Here is a 13,200-nt window from a genome sequence, read left to right as displayed (position 1 = left end):
GTGTTTTTATCACAGTATCTTGATGGATCTTCCTAATGAAGATGAGCAGATTGTGGTCACACATTCATGACAGATAGCTGATTAGAATTCCTTATATGTGTCTAGTGGCTGAACACTGAGTCATCTTTCTTTCAAAACTGGAAGATCAGAGTATAATAGCAGTTGGAACTTTGTAAAGGAAGTACATTGTTACTTGTCCCATGACTACATGGGGTAGACTTAGTGGGTATTTGCAGGAATTTTCAGGCAGGAATTTGTGCTGTAGTTTTATCATGGTTTTAAACTAACCTAGGACAGTATTGCTGTCCAAATGGTGGTCTTGCCATTCCCCTACCCTTCCTTGGTAGTTACTCTTGTGGTTTGATAAATGGATAGGTTGTGGTTAGTTTGTGATTCTGACTGGAAGCTAAGCTCATGGAAAAGTAGTATTTATTCCTGGATTGCTGAGTTCATTAGATTCTAGCCTTGGTTAAATGATTCCCTGGTCTTGGCACAGGGAAAGGGATGTGGCTGCACAGTATGGTCTAAAGGAAGAGTGGGAGTCATCTGATTTTATTGCTAGTTGCAGTACAGCCTGAGGGAAAAACAGCAGGGTCAGTTATGCTCCTCCAGAGCCTTATTCAGGGTGCTTATTTCTCCACTGACTCTGGAAAGCCTGAAAAGAGTTATATGTTGGAGATGAGAACTGCTGGGATTCACAGAGGGTCAACAGAGTTTTCAGTTGTACTTCTGCTGCAACATACATTTTTCTTTTTTCTTTCCATAGTTACCTAAGCAACCACCTCACTTCTGATGACAGATTTATTCTTTTTAAAAAAATAAAATTAATTTCAGTGCAGAATACAGCCAGGAGAAGAGTATCCATTCCATATGATGTGTTGACTGTTTATTAATTAAACCATAAATGGATGCTACATCTTGAACTTAACTGGCTGATTTAATATTTTTCTCTTGATGTAAAAATCAATTAGTTTTCAGAAGAATTTCCTTGGAACACTTTACTAATTTTTTAAAGTGTTTAGGATGGGTGGTTTTTAATCAACTGGTCTAGGAGAATCTTTGACTGAAAGATTAATATTTGAATACTTCTAATTCTTAATGTAAACATTTCATGCTGTAGTTTGCACTAAAAAACAAAGCTATTAGTTCTTTGCGATAGTTTTAACATTTGGATTATACTGAAGCAATTATATTTTTGTATAGGTAATTACTAAAATATTACTTTGAACTTTTATTTGTTTATCTGTGTGCTGCAGTGAGATCCTTCTCATCTGTAGCATTCTAGAGACAGTACAATGGATATGTTATCAAAAAGAGATTTTTATAGCATTCTAGTTATTATGTGTCTAATATTTTGTTAAATTAGAACCTGCTGCAGTAGGCGAGCAATTTTTGTCCATTTTATTTGTTAGTGAGACTGGGATTTTTATCCTCAGGAAGTCTTCAAGGAGAGGATTGGCTATGCACACATATATGAGGTACTAAAATCACTGGGTCAACCCTCACGGGAATTGCTGGAAGAACTCATGAATATGGTGAGATGTCCTTGCTTTGAAAGCAAAAACGTTTACGTCCTTCAAAATTACTTCTAGCCCTATTTTATTGTTATTTCACATCTGAGTTCTCTGCTGTTTCTCAGGCTGTTGAAGGTGACCACATGGCTGTTGGGATACTAGGCATTAGTAACGTCCAGCCCTTATTGCTGCTTATCCAGTGGCTTCCAGAACTCGAATCACATGAGCTGCAGATTTTCATCTCAAATTGGTTGAGGCGAATCTGCTGTATTAACAGACAGAGTCGTGCCACGTGTGTCAATGCAAACATGGTCATCCGGATCATTGAGACACTCAACTCCCACTCTGCCCTCCACTGTACTTGTGCAGAGAACCTGATTGCCCTTCTGGGCTCTTTGGGGAGCCAGTCAATGGGCTCAGAAGAACTGCTTCAACTGATACGGCTCCTGAGGACTGAGGAGCCCAGAGGAGCTCACCCTTACGTGGTTCCAGTGATGCGAGCCATCCTGGCGATGGCCCGGAAGCAGGGCATGGCCAGTGCCTTGCAGTACTTCAACTTGCACCACAGCATGGCCGGGATCGCTGTGCCAGCAATCCATAGGTGGCCGGGCTCTGCGTTTTCTTTCAACGCGTGGCTCTGCCTTGACCAGGACCGGGTGGACCCCAGCACGACCAGCAAAAGTGGCAAGAGGAAGCAGCTCTATAGGTATAGTTACTATAATTACTTCAGCAGCACAAATCTAGGTCATCTGTTCCCCATGGCATATGGTGCCCTGTGACATGTGGCGCTTCTGCTTATCTTCATAGAGTGCAATGCATAACGCTTAGTCTGCGAAAGGGAGCGGTTTCATCTGTCACCAGAGCCAGGTTATGTTAAAGAAATAAAAGTGTAGTTTTTCTGTTATAATGTTTTATTGTCTACAGTTCAATATCCATAACTCCAAATTGTGTTAAGGTTCACTGCTTAAACAAAACAACATTAAAAAACAAAAACCAACACCCCAAAAACCCCACCCCAATGAAGTCTATTTTTTGTATAAGAGCACAATGAAAAGGACAATTTCATAGTGCTTAAATAGTGGCTATTGACACGAATGGTTCTTGATATAATTTAACTTTCTGGCTACTAACATTCAGCAGTAAACAGAATGTCTTCTGTTTGTTTTTTTTTTCATAACAAGAGTGACAGCTAGTCACATAGTAAATATTGGACCAACAACAATGACTTAAGTTGATTCTCTCCTTAATGAAAGTACTGTTAGGTGGTAGTTTTGATGAAGCAAGTCCTTGATTGTCTGTTTTGTTCTCTTTCTATAGCTTTTTTACAGGAAGTGGTATGGGGTTTGAAGCCTTTATTACATGCTCTGGGGTATTGGTGGTTGCAGTTTGCACAAAGAGGGAATATGCAACAGTGATGCTGCCTGACCATTGTTTTTTTGACTCTCTCTGGGTAAGATTTGATACTGACAAACACTGTGTTTGGGATAGTACTGTTAGCTAGGAAGTCCAAGTTCTATTTTTTGGTTATTTTACAAATATATATCTCAATAATTCATTGCATAAGAACAGATTTAATTTCAAATAATGAAGGTAATTTTCATGTAGATGAGTCATTGATGGAGCTAACTTATGCTTGTGTTACTAGGCATTTTTTATTATTAAGCTGGTTACAGCATTAGAGGGTTTTTTTATATTAAATTATAACAAACGTAGGTGACTGTGGTGCTATGTGAATATATAAACTGTCCTGCTGTGTTTCTCTCTTAACCTTTTCTATTCCCATACTTAAAGTCTGATGTACAGACTTTCCATATCATTATGGAAGAGCTGTATCTCTTTTCCCTTCAAAAAACTCACTCTTCCCTTACATATAAACATGTTTGCTACTTTTAAATGGAAGGAGCCAATAGGTGGTCTTATCTTCTAGTTCATGCTTTGGATTTATTTTCTTAAGTGGTTTCCTCCCCAGCCTAGTAGAGATGAAGTTAAATAGTTCCATATAGTCATTTCACTGTTTTTAATAATGACTTAATTATTTTATATTGCTTAACCAGCACAACATAACTATTGTTCATGTGCCTGGAAAGAGGCCCTTTGGTCAGAGCCTTGTGTATATCTACGTCAATGGACAGCAGAAGGTCTCTGCCCCACTTCGATTCCCTGCTATGAATGAAGTAAGTTCCCTTCTGAGTCATACCCCTGTTGGGATGAGCTCTCACAGATTAATGAAAATATAGGTGCCATTCTTAATTTGGAAGTTGTGTTAAGAGTTTAATAGCTTAGCCTATTGCTAATAAGCTTCTGTTCAACTTTGGACACTGTCCAGACTATCGTTTTGGAGTGTAACTAATGTAAGTAACGCTTGTTTAGTCATCTCAGTTTAAAAACAAAACAAAAAATCCCACTAGATGACCTTGATTAAATTGTGAGGTTTTCCTCAAAATAATTGCCTGAACATATTGACATTATGGTTAAGTTATAAAAAATCAGAGCTCTGCCAGTAGGATTGATGTAACAGCACTCGATGAGGAATATTCCCTGTTGTTTTCAGTGGTAACTTCTTTTAATTGCATTTTTTAATGTTTCCTTAACTATATACTAGTCTTATACCTGCTTTGCTAACTGGATAAGCAGTTTATGTGCAGTTAATCCAACTATTTTGAATGTGCACAAATTTAACCAAAAAATACACTAACCCTCAGAATGAGTGTATATCATGTTTGGTTTCCTTTGTAAGCATTGTTCATTCTTTTTGTGGAACAAATTTATTTTAAACTGGGCTACAACACTGAACATTCTTCCCTCTTTTGTAAGTTCTAATTTGATATTTGTTAGGTATGTGGAGCAAATAGTTAAATTGGATGCTGTCATAGTAAAATCAGTATAAAACTTAAAAATGAGAGTAAATGTAGTTTTCCTTGGTAGATAAAACTCTGGATTTTGGCCTATCTGTAGAATAAGTGCTGTAAACATCAAGGTAACTGAAACTGAGGCAATTAAGCTTACCATGAGAGCATCTATTTTAGTGGAATAACTGATAGGAGAAATGTACAGTAACAGATATACTGGGCTAGTATTTTGGAATATAACCCAGAAAAGGAGTGTTTATGAGGATATCTGGAGCACCGTCCTTCCTGTGTGTGCTCCTGCCAGAGGTCACACAACAGTTGGAGTAATCAAATTACTCTTACTTGGAGAAAGGGCATTCTCTGCTGTTGCGAAAAGTGGATGCTCTTTTTCTTTTTTTTGCCTAACGTTTTTCGGGGCTTGCCAGAACTTGTTACTCTTGGTTTAATTTATTTAGTTCAGTATTGCTAGATATAGTCTTCAGATTTAGAGTGTAGATTTACAGTATGTGTTTCATTTTCTTTCTTCCATGTGTGACTCTCCAGTCTTTTACTTCTTGCTGCATTGGTTCAGCTGGTCAAAGAACAACAACTCCTCCTCCATCTCAGATACCAGATCCGCCTTTTTCCTCCCCAGTTATGCCCCATCGGACATCACTTGGGGGCATTCTCTCTACAGGAAGTTGGGGTGGGGTGCTTGGGAAACCAGAGCTCATCACCAAGATGATCTCAGCAGGGACTCAGGACAGCGAATGGGGGTGTCCAACATCTTTGGAGGGCCAACTTGGATCTGTTATCATCTTTCATGAAGCACTGCAACCTTCTCAGGTGAAAGCATTATATTTAGCAGGTGAGTGGTGATTGTAGTGGCTTAGTGGAATAAAAGGAATGAGTTACAAACAAGACCCCATTGAGCTTTGCTCTATACAGACACATAACGAAGAATTTACAGTCCAGAAGCCTTATAAAAAATAAACTTAAAATTTAATGATAAGTATTGAATGAAGTTTGATTTAAAAATGTTATGTTTGCATAAGCTCATCTATTTATCATATGTACAGACCTGCCAAAATCAGAATGTTAGGTAGTATTTTCACTTGTAAGTTCTTAATTTTTGCTGCTGTTTGCCTACATGTAAATTTACAGTTGAGACTCCCTTAAAGTATTGCACTTGCTATGATAGGCCACTTTAAAGTGATTTATGCTTGAGGATTTTTCCATAAGAATTAATTATTAAGTGGTCATTTAAAAAAAAAATACACTGAAAGTTATGTCATACAGTTCAAAGTGTTAAGGTATTAAGTTCCATAATGACTTGAGGTTGTTAGAGATTAGCATTAAAACATTTGTATCGTATCAAGGAAATATTTTGTATTGATAAACCAAACGATCTTGAGGATTACTTATTTTTGGGCATCTGGGCTTGATGACAGAGATTAGTGACAAATATGAGATAGGTAATTGTAAAAATAAACATTAGAGCTGTTTGAATGTATAAACCCCCCTGTTTTTTGTTGTGTAGTTTAGCTTTTCATGAAGAATATATTTCTTTTTAAGCAGACCCTATGAAATAAATTATTTAAGTCATAGAGACTCCTTCAAAGCATGTCTCAAATAGATATGGTTCAGACTGTCCTATTTGTTGTTGCAACAAATTGTAGCAGTATAAAATTTGTAAAGAGCAACATTAATATCCAGTGGACTCTTGAATATATGTATTATAAATATATAATTGTGTATATATAATTTGTTATAGGTCCAAACTGTTTAACTCCATGGAAGTCTCAAGAGGCCGAAGTAGCAGATCTCCCCAGTAAGGTGCTGCTTCATTACACACCAAAGGTATGAAACAGTACATAACTTCTCTTTGATTTCACAGTGTGGATTACTTCTGGAATATGTTCTAGATGGTCTTTGTTTTGCTATTGCTGTTTCATAGAACAGATGAGTGTGTCATCTTTACACTGTGGTTATTATGGCAAGATAAGGAGCTGTGAGAGCTTTCTTAAACTGTAATCTTCTGCAGACATAGTAGGTTTTGTCCGTGTTTGGCAAAAGGACAGAATTATCTTGTACAGCAGTGAATGTCAAGTCTCAGATGACATATATGATGTTCTAAGGATTTCGCATTGTTTAAATACTTTAATATCAGCACATTGGCACTAACTTCCTGAAACACATTAACCATCACTCTGAAATGTCATGTGTTCAAGGATCTGTAACTTGTTTCCTATAAGAAAATAGCTGCTTTGTTTGTTTAACAGGCCTGCAGAAGCCCAATTTGTCTTGATCTGTCTGCAAACCTTTTACATGGAAGACTAACTGGAAACAAAGTAGTGAACTGGGACATCAAGGTAAATGCATTCTGAAGAAGCAGAACCTGATGTAAACAAGCCAGTGGTTGTGTGCATTCACCTAACTTTTGGAATGCTGGAAATTATTAGCATAATGCAAATTATATTTAGCAGATACAGCATGTTTTTATAATGAGAATTAAAGAGATAATGCTGTAGCTGGAGTAATATTGCATTTACATTGCATTTATTGAGAACTTACAAGGGCCACTGTTTTTACTGTCACAGTGTATGAAGATGTTTTGTGATAGCTGAGAAGTCTTCATAATCATGTTGAATGCATGTAGTCTATTGAAAGCATTTTGTCATCTCTAGGGAATTTTGTGATTTTTTTTTTCTTGTAATCTTAAACTCTGAATGAGATTAAGATTAGTAGGGTTAAGTGAACACTTGTGACTTGTCAGTAGACTACTATGTTTTTTTATCTTGAGGAATAATTTACAAGCAAATAAATATGAACTGGGTTTTTTTTTACATTGAACAATCAATTGTACTAGAAAACTAAGTAATAAGGAAATATTCTTAGAACAACCCTATGCATATGCACTGTGCATGTCTCCACAATCACTTATGGACACTAATGTTAAGAAAATTCAGACACTTGGTAGTTAATTTTGCTATGATATGAGTAGTTTGAAAATACTGCAATTTGTCCTCTTTACCCAGTAGTGGGAGAAAGGAGGGATGAGAAGTGTTTATATCTCTAGCTTTATGGAAAAGCATATTGTGAGAACAAGTCTTAGCGGAATCATTCATTAACAAACATGCTGGGGTTTTGCACCATCTTGAGGTGGACTAGAGAGGAAAAACCACAGGAGCTCATGAGGAGATAGGTACAGCCTAGGAGGAGCTACAGCTACTGCTGTCCTGTGGTTCAGGCAGATTTCTGTTTTCCAACTTTGATTTCTTTTTCCAAAATTTGCAGGTCTGTGGTGCCTTTTGTTTTGCACAACAAACACAGAAATCTTCATCCGTGAGATAAATTTTGCAGATTTAAAAACATCATCTTAATTTCACTTTTCAATTTGTTTAACCTCACCTTAATAAATATGGACTGGAGAAAGGGCATAATAAAGACACATGGAGTAGAGTTACAACTGAAAAAGCAGACAACAATGAGGAGGAAAGGGGTGATTTTTTCCACTTGTCTCCAACATTTCTGGCTTGGAAGGGAGAGTGGTATCCCTCCCATGTTACTAAACTGGCATAGAGGATGTTGGGGTTTTTTTGGCTGTTAAAATTTTACTCTGCAGTAGTTTTCATTGGACTAAGCTGGCACTAAATGAGTAGACGTCTCTGACTAGCTTGCTGAGACTGCATTTTGAATTGATTTGAAGTGGTGGTGAATCACTTCTAGAAATCTTGTGATTTGAATGTGTTACACCTTACCACAAGAAACACTGTTCGAATCACAGAATCAATTAGGTTGGAAAAAACATCTGAGATCAACTCCAACCTATGACCAAACACCACCACGTCAACTAGATCATGGCACAAAGTGCCACGTCCACTCTTTGCTTAAACACCTCCAGGCACCTCTTGTGCCATCCCTGCTTGTGAGGAGGAGGGGGAAAAAGGGGTCTTAGGAGACTTGAATTTTAAGGAGAGGCTTAGAATTGACATATGTGTAAAGTTATTTTAAAAAAACAAAATTAAATTTTATTATTTTTTAACTGCTTGAAGTTGAAATCTTGATTAAAGCAGATGTGTATAATCTTACAGGCTTTTCTTACTGCTTACTGCAAGTAACTTAGAAATCAGAAAATATATTTTTTCTGTTTTTCAAATATATTTAGCAGAAGATTCTTTCTGAGATTTGTATCCTTCAGTTTCCCATGTTTATATGGGGAGAGGAGGAAGGAAATGTAAAAATACACTTTCAGAACAAGAACTGACAGGAAGGCTCATATGTAATTGTGATGGCTAAAACCTGGGCAACTCTGTTGTTAACCTGTGAGACATTCGGATTGATTTGTGATTATGTTAGGTTTCCTGTATTTGGAGTAAATTTTTGCTATGTAGTTTAGGAGATTTCATTTATGGTGATGTGTTTTCTCCCTTTTCTCTTGATTTAGGATATGATCAACTGTATTGGTGGAATAAATGTGCTGTTTCCATTGCTGGAGCAGATCGGCTTTCTGGGTGGACAGATGCCTGAGAAATCTGAGGGGGAAACTTTACCTCCAGAACTAGTAACTCCCGTAGAGGGAGACTGGGTGGTGTTCTCATCCACAAAGGCATCAGGTAGGAAAGTGCAGCTGAACTGAAATAATTTTTAAGCTTGATTTTAAAAGTCTTTTTGTGAATGACAGAAGGCTGTTTATTATGTGCTGGATTTTCCAGATCTGTATGAAGCTAAAAAGGCTCTTTCTGTTCCTAGATATCTGACATGGATACTGAATACCAGGAATTCAGCACTATGTAAAAATAATATAATATATTTCAAGTATAGCTATATTTAATAGCGTTCTTTTTTTTTTTTTTACAGCAATGTAATAGTAAATCATGAAAAGTATGCAGTTTTTTAATTTCTGTTCTGATTATTTTGAGAAATTATGTGTGATGTAAAACCTACTAATATTGATAGGAGAAGCTTTCCTACAACTTAAGTGCTGGGTCACACAGCAGCATCAGAACAGTACTATTTAGCCTTTAGCCAAATTTTTTTTCTCAGTAAAATGTTCAGGCTCCTATCTCTTCCATTTGACACAGTCCAATTTTAGTATTAAAATTAAAAGAAATTGAAAGGAAGCCTTAAGAATAGATTTTTTTTAACTTTGCTAATATTGAAACTTAACTTTGGCCTTAACAGAAACCAGGGCGATATCAGACCTTGCAAGGGAAAATAGCTTTTTTTTGTTGTTGTTGCTGTTTCAAATATGATATGGTGAAGTAAAAAAAAATAGATCTTTTTCTCTCTAATTTTTTTGCGTACCATGGCTAGAAAGTGTCAGTTTGCAACTACAGAGGGAAAATAACTTCAGCATCTGTAAAAGATTGTAACAAAGAAGTTTGTAACCTGCAGCCATGGGTGAAGCAGCTGAAATGAGTACTGGAATCAGTTTGTTCTGGAGAGGCATGGAATGACTGTGATTCTGCATGGGAAAAATCTAAAGACAGTCCACGGCTAAGGAACAAACAGAAAAAGAGTTGAGAAGTTCAGGAAATAGTGAGGAATATAAACACTTGATTTTACTGTTTCCCCTCTATTTTTATGCGGTGATCCAATGATAAACCATAAGGCTTCTGCTACCATTGTTCTGTTTTGCAGAAGCACGTCTGGAGAAGAACATAGTTGCGACTTTCATCTTGATGATAAAACACTTTATTCAGAGACATCATGTTAATCAAGAAAATCTCATTCACTCCCATGGAGTTGCCACCCTAGGTGCCTTGTTACAGAAGGTGAGAACTTGAAACATCCTTTAGTAATGAATGTCATGGATGAAGTCCTGGTTGCTTTGAAACATAGCCAGGATATGAAGGTCTTCAGAGGTTCCTTAGCAAATGCTCTTCTTTCTTGTGTTTCTGAAACAAAAAAGGTGTGAGAAGTTGGTCTTTATCTGCAAAGTGAAATCCAGTGTTTTGTCTTTTTAGCATCTTCTGCTTTTTTTGATATAGATACTGCATTTTATGGTTATTCAAACTCTACTAATTTTGTTTCTTGTATTGTTTTAATGGAAGCAGATGTTGCTGTAAAAGATAAACTTTATTTTTTTTTAAACAAAATCTTATTAGGACATTTAATATTTTGAGTGCTAACACCTGTTGTTATTTTGCAAGGTGCCAAGCATCTTAATGGATGTGAATGTACTGATGGCTGTACAGTTGTTGATAGAACAAGTATCAGTAGAAAAGAACATGCAGCTTTTGCAACAGATGTATCAACACTTACTTTTTGACTTCAGTATATGGAACAGTGGTGACTTCCCCTTCAGAATTGGTGAGCTCTTGGACTTGGGCAACTGTGCGAAGGCACAGTATTCTTCACTTGACACAAATCTTTATCTAGGTTCTAAAAGAAAACTTTATATTGTAGGACATATACAATATCTTTCTACAATCATCAAAGACAGTAGAAGACTCTTCAGAAAGAAGTATGGTGTGCAGTTTCTTCTAGACACACTCAGGATTTATTATGGGTATGTGGTTTACTACTTCTGACTCCTCCTCATTTATTGTATGTGGCTGTTATTTTTTTCCCCATCATCCTAGTAGGAATTAATAAATAAAACTGAAAGTTGGCTTTTAGTAGTTGATTTAATTTATGAAATTACATTAAATTTTTTCCCCATTTGACTTCCTACTTTTCCTTGACTTGAATTTTTGTGTTAAGATTATATAAAATTTATGTCAGTGACACTAATAGCACTTGTAAGAGTCATTAAAATTACAAAACTGTAGAACTTGTTTTCAACAATGCAAATTAATTCGTAGATTGTTGCCATTATAAAAAGGAAGGGTTCTCATTTTAAGTTCTTTTATATACTTGTAGAATTTGAAGTAGGACTTCTTTAGGAATTTTAAATTTTAGCTTTCAGTATTGATGATATATTTCTGCTTATGAATATAGTTATGTCCTTGAGGAAGATTGGCTAGAGACTCTGCTTTTTCCTTTAGAGGGGGAGAAGGGGGGAACCTGAAATCCTGACCTATGTACAAGTCACTACAAGTCTACATTTCAGGGCTTTTATGGGCTTGCTAAGTCTGATCTGCTTATTCAGTTGCTTGACTTCAGTAAAATTTGAAAACTCGTGCATGATGCTGGGGTAGATGAAAAATTACAAAACTAGCTCATTAAAATTGCTATGAATGAGTCATGAAGATCTTCCTGAGATTGCCTTTCCGGTCTGTTGGTGCATAGGAGTGGTTGTAAAGACAGTGATTTGGCTCCCGATGACCTGAGAACAATACGGACATCCCTGTACGGACTGATCAAATATTTCCTGAGCAAAGGTGGAACACATGAAGAAATACAGAGCATTGTAGGATACATAGCTGCCACCAGTGATGAGGAGCAGGTATCCAACATGGCATAAATTAAGAGTTTAAACTGTACACATTTTGGTTTTACTTCTTGGTATTTAGAAATCTTGTCTTGTGTGTTTAAAAGAATGGGGAACAAAGAAGATAAAGACCACAAGCAAAGTGTTAATTGACGTTTGGTTCTGTTTAGATATAGCTGAGGTAGGATATGCCATTAGAAAAGTTATCTAGTTTGCAAAACCAAATGAATTGAACTTTACCTGATCAGTTGTAATGTAGTTTCTGTTTTATAGACATCAACAGCTCTTGAACTTGCTTTATAGCTCTACTTACTGTTTGATAAGGTGTTCTATATAGAGATAAAATGTATTAAAAATTGTACAAATGCAGTAATATTGAGCAACAAAATTTCCATTTTATTAACCAGCAAAAGGTTAAACTTAAAAGCCAAGAAAATTTTCCTAAAACAGAGCATGAAGTCTGAATGAACTGTGGATTAATTTAGTTGTCTTCATTTTGTAGCTCTGTGGAATTTTGGATGTTCTCTTCAGCCTACTTCATTCCAGTCCAACTCCAGACCAGCTTTTTTTATTGCTTTTTGAACCAGGGAATGCTGATATTCTTTATGCTCTGTTATTGCATCAAAGATACTCTGACAGGCTTAGAGAGCTTGTGTTCAAGGTAATGAATTGAATGATACATTCTTAAATTAATCAATTGAACATAAATTTGTATTTTTCAATGGTCTGGCTGCAGAAATGGATGTAATTACAAGGGTACTAATCATCCAAGTTAAGTTTTTTCTTATCTCTTATGTTAACTAGATGGTATTGTCACAAAGGAATTAGCGTTCTCTTGAAGTAAAGTATTGAGATCTATTAAAAAAAAAAAGAGTCCATGTTGTTTGAGTTAGCCTAACTAAAAGCTGTGGACCAACATATTGTATCATACACAACTTTAAGAGGTCTGGATGTTTCTCTGTGTTTATTTTGCATTTGTGTCTATTTTTTCTCCCAGATTGTGGAAGAGATGCTGAAATGTACCAAAGTTTATGAACGTAGTAAGCACCGTATGAGACTCAGAGAAGTGGGATACTCTGGACTGGGGCTTCTTCTGAATGAATCACCAGTTCCTGTTTCCCTTATTAAAAACCTTCTTAACCAAGTTCTTTACGCAGGTATTTGGCAAGTGTTATGTCTAACTCAGTATGCTCTTGCTGCTTAGAGGCAAACGTACCTGTTTTTTGTTCAGGAAAACCAGAGCTGTTCTACTCAAAGTTCCCGTTAGTCCCAGCTAATGTTTTCTTGTTTTCTTGAAGTTTGTTCCTTTTACTGTCTGTGGATCTAGACATGACTTGAAAGGCAGTTTTTAATATTTAACTGTTACATTCTCTTGTGTGATATTGTTTATGTTATTTTTTTCTTTCTCACTACAGAAAAAATGGAATTGGATGCTTTAATAACTGTCTATTGTATTAGGCTAGGTAAAAGTCCAGGATTT

General features: G+C 36.3%; 1 protein-coding gene across 1 annotated transcript in view; it reads left to right on the top strand.

The window, feature by feature from the left end:
* The window catches only part of NBEAL1 (neurobeachin like 1), an 81,303-nt gene that overhangs the window by 37,290 nt on the left and 30,813 nt on the right, over positions 1 to 13,200 (top strand). Inside the window, exons 12-25 of the mRNA XM_017834161.1 lie at positions 1,437 to 1,535; positions 1,640 to 2,220; positions 2,832 to 2,964; positions 3,569 to 3,688; positions 4,907 to 5,210; positions 6,117 to 6,202; positions 6,625 to 6,714; positions 8,790 to 8,958; positions 9,986 to 10,119; positions 10,498 to 10,657; positions 10,754 to 10,856; positions 11,579 to 11,735; positions 12,223 to 12,381; positions 12,718 to 12,888. Of these exons, the coding sequence (XP_017689650.1) occupies positions 1,437 to 1,535; positions 1,640 to 2,220; positions 2,832 to 2,964; positions 3,569 to 3,688; positions 4,907 to 5,210; positions 6,117 to 6,202; positions 6,625 to 6,714; positions 8,790 to 8,958; positions 9,986 to 10,119; positions 10,498 to 10,657; positions 10,754 to 10,856; positions 11,579 to 11,735; positions 12,223 to 12,381; positions 12,718 to 12,888 (2,466 nt within the window). The remainder of the gene's footprint in view (positions 1 to 1,436; positions 1,536 to 1,639; positions 2,221 to 2,831; positions 2,965 to 3,568; positions 3,689 to 4,906; positions 5,211 to 6,116; positions 6,203 to 6,624; positions 6,715 to 8,789; positions 8,959 to 9,985; positions 10,120 to 10,497; positions 10,658 to 10,753; positions 10,857 to 11,578; positions 11,736 to 12,222; positions 12,382 to 12,717; positions 12,889 to 13,200) is intronic.

Source organism: Lepidothrix coronata, unplaced genomic scaffold (genome assembly GCF_001604755.1).
Source record: "Lepidothrix coronata isolate B3197 unplaced genomic scaffold, Lepidothrix_coronata-1.0 Scaffold7, whole genome shotgun sequence".
Lineage (NCBI taxonomy): Eukaryota > Metazoa > Chordata > Aves > Passeriformes > Pipridae > Lepidothrix > Lepidothrix coronata.
Note: the sequence above shows the minus strand (reverse complement) of the source record. Positions and strands in the feature narration are given on the sequence as shown.